The following is a 10,432-nucleotide window of genomic DNA, read 5'->3' as shown; positions in this document are numbered from 1 at the left end:
CGTTGGCCATTGCCATCAGAGCCAATTCCCATATCTCTGGTATAAATTGTGGCACGTCAGAGTACACCATCGGTCTGTATGCAGATGATATCATATTGGCTCTTTCAGATTTAAAGATCTCCCTTCCTCCACTTCTTAAGCTGATTGACAGCTTTGGCCACCTATCAGGGTTCACCATAAATTGGAAGAAGTCTGTTCTTATGCCGCTGTCGTCTGGTCTGGGCCCTGATTTCCTGTCTAGTTTGCCCTTTAAGGTCTCCCAGGATTACTTTTCATACCTGGGTATTAACATCCCTAGGAACTCAAAACTCCTCTTCAGGCTTAATTATTCGGTTCTAACTGATGAGCTCAAGTGTATGATAGATAGGTGGAAACTTCTCCCACTTTCAATGATTGGCCGTATCAATATAATCAAAATGGTTGTGCTCCCTAAATTCATGTACCTATTCCAGAACGTTCCTATTTTTCTCAGGTCTTCCTTTTTCAAAGCGTTGGATGCCATTATCATGCCTTTCGTTTGGGCCTACAAGCCCCCCCGCATCTCGAAGTCTCACTTGCAAAAGCCCTCGGACGAGGGTGGTCTGGGCCTTCCAGTTTTCAGACATTATTACTGGGCCTGTAATGCCAGAGCCTGGGTCTTCTGGAATCTGCCTATAGTTGGTGATGCTGTGGGATGCAGGTCCAGCCCTAAATGGCTCGAATTGGAGCTTAGCACTGCTATCGAGCACACTGGAGCATCCTTGCCAGCTATCTTATTTTCAAAATCGGTTATTAAAAGTGCATGTGATGACTTTATTCTTTGCAACTCCGTAAAAATATTGAATCAAATTAAGAGAATCTTGAACCTCCCGGTAGTGTCAACTTTTGCCCCGATCTGCCACAGTCCTAGCTTTACGCCTAGTACAATGGATGCTGCTTTCAAACAATGGCCTGTCAAAGGGTTAATTGCTATAAAGGATCTTTATATTGACAATCATTTTGCCTCTTTTGCTCAGCTTCAGACAAAGTACAATCTCCCTACAAGTCATTTTTTTCGGTACTTACAAATTAGGAATTATGTCAAGCAAGCATTCTCAAATTTAGATACCATCCCCATACAGCATGTCTTTTACAATATGATGAACGAACCTCCCACCTCAAAACACTTAATTTCTCGGCTTGTCAACCTTTTTTCTTCGGCAGCCCCCTCTTGCCATATTAAAGAGGCTTGGACAAGGGACACTGGTTTGGTTATCTCTGACGATCTATGGGCTGAAGTGTTAAGTCGGATAAAACTATGCTCTGTTAACGCCCGGCTTCAGTTAATTCAATTTAAGGTTGTCCATAGACTGCACTATTCCAAAACCAAATTGAACAAGATTTTTCCTAACGTTTCCCCCAAATGTGATAAATGTAAACTTGTGGACGGTACTCTTGGGCATCTTTTTTGGTCCTGTTCTACGCTTACAGCCTTTTGGACTAGTATTTTTAGTTTCTATAGCACTGTTTATGATAGGCAACTGTATCCTGACTGTCTTATGGTGATCCTGGGCTGCTCCGGCGACTCCTTGGCACTTCCCTTTGCTGTTCAACAGGCCCTCATGTTTGGTATGGTGATTGCCAAACGTTTGATTCTGGGGGAGTGGAAATCTGCCTCCCCTCCCTGCTTCAAGAGGTGGCTCGAGGAGGTGGTCTCCTGTCTATACCTGGAAGAAATTCGGTTCTCTACGTCTGATTCCATGGAGAAGTTCAGGAAGATATGGGGGCCCTTTATAGACCACATTAAGAAGGACAGTCCACGCCCTGGGTCCTGACCACATTGTTTTAACTGCTTTCATTCTGAGCTGTTGCCCATAACTGTTTTTGCATGATTGTTATCAGCTCCTCCTAGCGATCTTTGGATTTGATCTTGTGGATTGGACTCACTAGATTGTGAGTTGTTTGACATGTATACCAGTTGCTTTGTTTGCTTCTCTGCTGTTTTTAATAAGTGCTGGCCTTGTACCCTGTTGTGTGGTTTGTTGCTCTGTTTTTTTTGTTTGTTTGTTTGTTTTTTTTGGTTGTTATTGTCTTTATTGTCTGTGTTCTTCTGTCCCGCTGTTTGTGAATGTGTAAAAAAATTTTGAAACTTGCATAAATAAATACATTTAAAAAAAAGAAAAAAAAGAAAGAAGAAACGAGTCAGGGATGCATAGCAAGCACAACAAGACACCAGCAGCCCAGACCTTTCACCAACTGAAGACATTTGCAGCACCATAAAACATGACAGAGAAGAGCTGGGACTATGTGAAAGGGTGAAGTGCTGCAGTAAAGTTGCAATGGTCCTATCTTTTATACAGTCTATAGTTCACTCTATTCGATTACCCTTTTCTCATGTTTTTGTTAGTTAGGGAGATAAGACATTGTTATTTGGTTTTATTCTTTTCATAAATAAGTTTTGTACATCCTTTAGATACGGTCCCTTTTGTTTGTTGTTTTGGGGTCCACCCCGAAGCTGTAGTTCGCTCCTTTCCTTTGTTAGAATTCAATCACTGTGAAAAAAAATCACCATCAAAATTGTACTGGTTGTGTGATGTGCTGCTTGGGGTCAGACAGGGGTGGATCACCCTTATATTATGGTCTGGCCACCCTTAGACAGGCCATAACACTAACTAAAATGAAAATTAAAACTAGACTTATAACTGGCTGGCTGGTGTCCTTACCAGTGTCCTTGGGTCTGAACTGTGGGCTCCTCTTTCCAGGTGTTCGTACTGCCTGAGTGGCACCAAGGTGTGCTGTCTTGCCTCTTTTGGGTTTTCTGCATGTTTCTGGCTCAACATGCAAGTATCCACTTCTTGACGTTCGCTGTTGGTTGCAGCCACTTGAGGTTTTTGGGCTCATTTGGGTTCTCAACACTGGGCGACTTTGATGGGAGTGAAAGCATCCTCACAACATAAATCACCACACTACCTGCTTTTGTTTCAGGTTTTTTCTTTATCCTTGTTAACATGTTTGGGTACTGGGTTTACCTGTAATGCATTTTGTGCTCCAAAAGCTGTTATTTTGTGCAGCTGTGCTCCAAAAGCTGTAAGCATGACCTTTCTTATCATTAGATTGTGCCACACCAGCACCTGAGAGAAAAGCTTTGAGTTTGATTTTGTGTTTGTGTTTTGCAGGCACTCAGGAGAATAAGTCATGATGTTTCTTGTGTTTGTCATGTTAGTATCTCAGTGCTTGTCAATCACCAGTCAACAGTGTCACCACTGTGAACAACATCCTGCGACTGTTTGAGCCAAAACCTTCGAGAAGTCCCTGCAGCTGCTTCAAAACTCATCACTGAGCTCGATCTCTCTTTTAACACGCTGGAGACAACAATGAAAGATGACTTTCTTTCATATGCTGCTTTGAGGGCTTTGCTGATGAAGTTCAGCCAAAACAGGAAACATGCAGCAGGAGACAGTAACTTGTTAAAATGTTATAAAAGGTACAATTAAAGATTTTCACCCTACAGGGTTGTCAATGATCCAAGGATAAATGTCTAATTTGGTCAAAAGTTTATAAGCCATTTCTGGAGAGACTGCAGTGGAAATGTTGTCACTTTTGGACTTTGCTACCTGCAGCTAAACATTTGCAGCTAAATCATTTATTTAAAAGCAGAAGCTGCAACTGATCGAGTGAATGTTTGTCTGAAAACTTAAACTGAACTCCAAGCGTACCATTGCTCCAGCTTACCATCTTTACCTGAGTGAATCAGTTTGTTGAACAATCTAAATGATTCAGAAACTTCTGTGACATCAACTTAACTAAGGCTCATTACAAATTTCACAAAACACTGCTGAATACTTTTAATATTTTTTTTATTAGTTATTTTTGTTTTGTTGTTATTTTGATTTTAATAAAACAAAATAACATAAAGAATCAAATTGTTTCTTTGTTTTTTTAAATTTAATTTATTTTACAAATAAATTAATAATAATATTAATAATAATAACAACAAATTAGTGCTGTCAGCGTAAACGTCATTAGTTAAAATGACGTTAACGCTGACAGCACTAATTTGTTGTTCCAGAGAGCAAGCCAAACACTGGTCTAGAAAAGGACGATCTCTAGTAGTGCTGCACTACTAGTAGATTTTGTTTTAACCTCCTAGGACCTGGTGTCCACATATGTGGACATAAGATTTATGAGACCAAAATACAAAATTTTGCTCTTCAAAAACCTGATATCCACTTATGAGGGAGGACATTACACTGCCCCTGTTCAATCGAACTTTAAAATGAATGTCCTCATATGTGGATCTCATTTTTTTGAGAAACAAAAAAAAGATAGTCCGAATCTGATGTCTTTGTTTTCACATTCATCAGGTCCCAATCAACCCAAATGGCACAGAGAAATTAAAAATGCATGCCATGAAAGAGTTCAGGTCTTAGGATGTTAAAAATGTCCCTGCTGATGAGACCAGTGAATGTGGGGCGACGGTGGCAAGAAAAAACTCCCTCCTGGAGGAAGAAATCTTGGGAGGACCAGGCTCTCTGGGAGGACCCTCCCTCCTGAGGGCAATACTTACCAGTACTTGTCCTCCAGTGTGCGATGGTGGGCTGGGACGAGTGTTGTTTCTTCTCAGCATGATGATGACCTTCCTTCCATTTCCTGTTTCAGAACTGAGAATGAAGACAAAACTGGTTAACAAGGTAACAGGACATTTAAAAATTCTCTCACTTCAGGATGAGATGCTGTGTCTTCTTACGTTTCTCTTGTAAAACAGCATGTAGGCCGAGTGCTGCTGTTCCTCACAAGCTGCCGATCCGGTTGTGTGGAGCACCTGTGCGTCATTAAAGGTGAGCCAGCGATCTGATGTAGAGTGCTGACTCTCCTCAGGATGGACAGAACTACAGATGTAGTGTCCTGAAATCACATTAAGACAAATGAATCCAACTTCTGGAAGTCAGCTGATTCAAGCAAACAGTGATTTTGACTTAGTGCGTCTTAGAACATCAAAAGCTTTTGTGTGTGAGTCCTTCACTGAAAAGTAGAAAGTTTTCATTTTCTGTTTGTAACAAGTCTGTTGTTTTACCTGACTCTGTGCCTCCATAATGATTGATGATGCTGACAAGACTATAACAGCCACCACCCTGAGAAGGAACAAATCCAAAGAGTGTTAGTTTCACAAAGTCTCACATCAGAGCCATAATTAAGCTGATTTGCTGAGGCTACGTCCACACTAATGCGTTTTCGTTTGAAAACACATCGTTTTCTCTCCGCTTTGACCTCCCGTCCACACTGAGATGGCGTTTTCCTCAAGGAAAAACACAGCATCTTGAAAACGCTCTCGAAAACGCACACATTTCAAAACGGAGTTGTCCCGTCGCAGTGTGGACACTCGAAAACGCAGACTTTCTAAAACGATGACGCATTTTAGCCATGTGATGCAGTCATGTGAGCAATTAAACAAAGATAGCCGAGTGCATTATACAGCGGTTGTTTTGATTGCTCTCAACTTTGACAGCCCTAAAAAAGATTAATATCAGTTTGTACATGCTCCGGATGGCTTTTCTTCAAATTCTGTAATCCTCACTCACTTTTGCGCATGCGCAGGACTGGAACGTAAGCGTTTTCGGCCGTTTCAATGCAGACGCACAACTATTTGAAAATGACTGAAAACACTAGTGTGGACACGGAGTTTTCAAATCTATCAGGGCTAGTGTGGACGTAGCCTGAGACGTTCTGCAGTCTGTTTTTACCTGATTGGATGGCACCACCAAGTCCCTCTGCAGCCTGACGGGGTCATCCACCTTCTTAATGTTGTAGGTTTGTGTAAAGCCAAACCTCTTCAGATGCAAGATCAGGACTCTGGCAGAAAAGAAGAAAAAAAACACAAACAAGGTAGAAAATAAGAAGAATGAGTGTCAAACACAAACAGAAGATGGGAGAAAACGACTGCTCAAGTATTGTCTCGAAAAACTCTGATATTTGATGCGCCACAGTTTGGAAACCTGGTCAGTCGATCACTTCTGATGTGACCTTACTCACCTTGGCAGTGTATCAAAAGACGACTTCAGTTCTGAGGCCGTCCCTCCACAATCACAGCGAAATTCTATTTCTTGTTCCTGAACAACAGCACAGAGAAAACAGGCTTTATGGTAGAAAGAAATCTCAACATATGCACACACACATACGCACAAACACTAACAAAAAAGGTGTGTTAAGATCGCTGACACTACAACTCTATTGGAATTTGTGATCTTACCTTCAAGTATGTCTCTAACATGTTTATAATAGACCCCTCTGGAACAAGGTCAAGAGACAAGCTGGTGAAGTCCTCGTGCTGTGATGATTGGTGACCACAGCTACACATTTCAGGAGTAACGTAGTTAAAGTAAAGATCAGGTAGGTGGAAAAGAGGTATATGAAAATATTGCAACCAGCTCTGCGTTTCTGAAAGACAGGCTTACCTCTTGCATGTCCTCATGTTTTCCATTTTAAAAATGTGATGCTCTTCTACTGGGCAGGTATAACTTTGGCCCAGGAGAGCTGCGTTCCTCTCCAGGTGAGGTGCGAGCCTTTTGACCTCATTGAGGAACAATGTTAGGAATTCATGAGCGTCCTGAAAGAAAAGCAGAGAGATTTAAAACAGTACATCAAAATCAGAAGGTAAAGCAAAAAAACAAAATGTCCAAATAGCTGACGCACTTTCTGTGCACTGCCGGTGTATTCAGGAGCTTGACTGCTGAATGCCTTCTTAAAAGCTCTTAGGTGGTGATCTTTAAGGCCATAATCTGTTGACTCATGACAGTCCCTGACATCAATGAGCCTTCTGTAGAAAGGAAAGGGTAAACAGACATTTCTGCTGTTAGATCTCTTTGTTCTTCAGGTTTTTGAAGAAAGTAGAAGGTTGACGTAGCGCACCTTAAGAGCTGAGCTTCTGGATCTGTGCTCCACAAAACCTCCTGACGCCTGATGTCTCTTATGAACTCCTCAATGTTGAGGAGGCTCTGCAGGCAGGAGTTCATGTAGCAGGTGTTTCCGATGTTTGGAAACCTGACACACACGCACAACGTTTACAGTATCAGTGTAAAAGAATTCATTTTCTCCACTTTGACAAAGTGAGCTTTGGTCTTTGTGCACCACGTGTACTCACCCGAAGCAGTCTATAGTCCCAGTTTGACTTTCTATTATTTCTCCACCGCATGCTACACTGCTCCAAAAAGGTAAAAACACAAACACAAAATTAGGAAAGATGTCAGGATGCTGAGCAGTGTATGTGCATGGATGCATGAGCTTTGAAGTTGAAACATTTTGGAGGACGTCTTTCTCTTACCTGTTAAACACATGCTCCCATCCACTCTCTTGGTCCAGAAGCTCCATAATCCAAGTGTCCCAACTCAGGTCTGCTGGGATCGTTTCCGTGGTGCTTCTTACCTGATATAAATATATAGGACATAGCTGTGTGCCTCATTGCTCTTAATTGCTCTCATTTAACTGTGATGAGTAAATGCTTGATGACAGTGACTCTTTCCATAAAACATACCTTCCCGGATTTAAAAAGAGTCTTCACAGTGTTGCTCTCTGCCTCTGCATCGCTGTCAGTTTGCTGCAGAGGACGAACAAACATAAGTTTATTAAAAAGTACATTTTAAAGAGAATGTGTATTTCATATGTTTTGTGTAAAAGCAAACCGAGGAACAGCAGAAGATGTGTCTCCATTTTCTCTTCTTTTGGCCATTTTCAGGGTTAGCTGGTGTGGCAGCAACAGAAGCATCCGGGATGCTGATGAGGACAAAAGTGTAAATGTTGTGGAAATTTATAAGAAGGAGTACATTTTGCTAATACAGATTGCTAATAAAAGTGAATAACTGTAATGGAATACCAACATGAACAAAATCATGTATTTTATACATTTACACTCTACATTTTCAAACGCTAATCTCTGCATCCATATAAATAATAGACAAGACTAGAAGGAGTAAAAAAGATGTAAATACACAAGGTGGAAGAAAAATGCCAATAAAAGGGAAATAAAAGAGCTCCAACCAAACCACTGCTATAAATATCTCCAGCAGCATTAAAGAGTGGCGCATTTCTTTACCTCTGATGAGACGTAGAAGGAATTTCCTTCTCTGCCACGTTTTGTTTGTGTAATTTCTGTTTAGAAACAAGAAAAGCAACATCAGTAATGGCATAAAACAAACATACCAAGTGGGTCTCTCCATGAAAAGTGTCCAGTTAGAGAATTTGGTATTATTTCATATTATTTATCACTTTAGTGAGCTGTCAGCTCATGAAGCAGATATAGGAATATCTTTAAATAAAATAAAAACAATTTATTCATGCCTTAAATTGAGTTTTAAAGTTTGTCCTATGAAATACAAAATCCTTCATTTGGTTCTGATCAAAATTCAGTTTTTACAGAAATCATCCATGAAGCTTCAAAAATGCTTATTCACCATAAAAAATATTTAGAGAAACATCCTGCAAGTCTCTTCGAACTTACCTTTCTGTGAAAAAAAAACGTTTAAACATCTTTGAACTTAATTTGAGGACATGGCTGTGTGCTAAATTGCTCTTAATTCTTCTCATTTAACTGTGATGAGTAAATGCTTGATGACAGTGACTCTTTCCATAAAACATACCTTCCAGAATTTAAAAAGAAACCAGCGACACTTTTTTTGTGTCTTCACAGTGTTGCTCTCTGCCTCTGCATCGCTGTCAGTTTGCTGCAGAGGACGAACAAACATACGTTTATTAAAAAAGTAAAGTCACTTTAAATTAACAAGTGCAATTTAAAGAGAATGTGCATTTCATATGTTTTGTGTAAAAGCAAACCGAGGAACAGCAGAGGTGTCTCCATTTTCTCTTCTTCTTTTGACCATTTTCAGTAACAGGAGCATCCGGGATGCTGATGAGGACAAAAGTGTAAATGTTATTTTTCAAAGTGCAAATTTTTAACAAGGAGTACATGCTGGAGATTGCAGATAAAAATTAATAACTGTAATGGAACAAAATCATGTATTTTGTACATTTACACTCTACATTTTCAAACGCTAATCTCTGAATCAATATAAATTATAGACAAGACTAGAAGTAGTAAAAAAGATGTAAATACACAAGGTGGAAGAAAAATGCCAATAAAAGGGAAATAAAAGAGCTCCAACCAAACCACTGCTATAAATATCTCCAGCAGCATTAAAGACTGGCGCATTTCTTTACCTCTGATGAGACGTAGAAGGAATTTCCTTCTCTGCCACGTTTTGTTTGTGTGATTTCTGTTTAGAAACAAGAAAAGCAACATCAGTAATGGCATAAAACAAAGTATATGGTATGAAAATACAAAATCCTTCATTTGGATTCAAAATTCAGTTTTTACAGAAATCATCCAAGAAGCTTCCTTAAAAGTTTCAAAAATGCTTGTTTACCATAAGAAAATATTCATAGAAATGTGCTGCGAGTCTCTTCAAACTTACCTTTCTGTGAAAAAGAAGTTTAAACATCTTTGGACTTGATGTGATCGCAGCCAAAATCTCCTCAGCTTTGCAAAAGTTCAACTGAAAACAAGCAGTCAAAGGTTGTATATTTATAAACTTTCAGCATAGAATGTTCATACCCTGAACAGCAAACATCATCATTATGATGTATGGGGCAAATTTGCATATTTTGGAATGTATGCTCATTTGAACTGTATGGTGCTCGTCTCCAAGCAACTGCTACACAAAACAGGTCAAGTCAAGTGGCTTTTATTGTCATTTTAACCACGTGCAGAGGTGCTGTACAGAGTGAAACGAGACAGCGTTCCTCCGAGACCCTGGTGCTATATATGACATATACGGACAAACCCAGGACTACATAAAGTGCAGTGTGCATAAATTGCAAAAATAAACAAGACAAAACAGTGCAAAACGTGACAGAACAGGACGAAACAGACACAAGACAATGGAAATGTGCAAAATGCTGAGTATTGTGCAAAAGTAACTTGGTGTCTGTATGTATGTCATGCGCCGTGGTGCGCGGGCACGAAAGGATCCAGGCGCAGACTCCGAGCTAACAAAAAGACACTTTATTAAAACAACGAAAGGCGACCCGGGGAAAGTAGAGAGCAAAACAGAAACTAAAAATCCGGGGAAACAATGACACGAGGAAGCCGGGATCGGGACGGCGGGGGGCTGCAATAGAAAGGGGAGATGATTACTAGGGAGCCAGGAAGCGGGGAGAACATATCAGGACTGAGTTAGAGTAGGGGCTTACGATAGAACGGAACCGTGGGAGCTCGGGAGGGAAGTGTGGCAGTCCGTGGGGGCAGGAAGTCCGTGGAATGGCGAGTGGGCCAGGTGAGCGCCGCGAGATCCAGTTCAGCCGGAGGACAGGCAGGTAGCAGACGCCGAGTAGAAATCTGGACAGAAGTAGGCAGGTTAAACAAAGTTCCAAGCAGAAGAGAATGCACACTTTTCGTGGAAGTCTGGTTACCACTGTGGGGATGACT

The 10,432-nt window shown here is 40.7% G+C and overlaps 1 protein-coding gene across 3 annotated transcripts; it reads right to left on the bottom strand.

Annotated features, from left to right (window-relative positions):
* Window positions 1-3,821: 3,821 nt before the first annotated feature.
* LOC146707999 (ubiquitin carboxyl-terminal hydrolase 37-like) lies at window positions 3,822-9,520 on the bottom strand. 3 transcript variants are annotated; one of them, XM_085459686.1, is made up of 18 exons: window positions 9,420-9,520; window positions 9,166-9,221; window positions 8,782-8,854; window positions 8,589-8,672; window positions 8,045-8,100; window positions 7,635-7,725; window positions 7,487-7,549; window positions 7,277-7,401; window positions 7,097-7,153; window positions 6,865-6,996; window positions 6,649-6,772; window positions 6,411-6,562; window positions 6,206-6,305; window positions 5,989-6,065; window positions 5,700-5,808; window positions 5,033-5,090; window positions 4,706-4,863; window positions 3,823-4,619 (listed from the first exon to the last, which is right to left on the bottom strand). In XM_085459686.1, exons 1-18 carry the CDS (start codon window positions 9,444-9,446, stop codon window positions 4,614-4,616), a joined length of 1,548 nt encoding a protein of 515 aa, XP_085315812.1. In that variant the 5' UTR covers window positions 9,447-9,520; the 3' UTR covers window positions 3,823-4,613. The 3 variants fall into 3 exon arrangements, with proteins under 3 accessions (XP_085315814.1, XP_085315812.1, XP_085315813.1); XM_085459687.1 differs by having other exon boundaries at window positions 3,824-4,619; window positions 7,277-7,377; window positions 9,420-9,508; XM_085459688.1 differs by lacking the exons at window positions 7,277-7,401; window positions 7,487-7,549; window positions 7,635-7,725 and having other exon boundaries at window positions 3,822-4,619; window positions 9,420-9,508.
* Between the last annotated feature and the right edge of the window lie 912 nt (window positions 9,521-10,432).

Source organism: Copadichromis virginalis, linkage group LG6, assembly GCF_057382275.1.
Source record: "Copadichromis virginalis isolate Kocher_CV1m ecotype Utaka linkage group LG6, C_Virginalis_male_GT1.1, whole genome shotgun sequence".
Taxonomy (NCBI): Eukaryota; Metazoa; Chordata; class Actinopteri; order Cichliformes; family Cichlidae; genus Copadichromis; species Copadichromis virginalis.
This window is presented reverse-complemented; position numbering and strand designations above follow the sequence as displayed.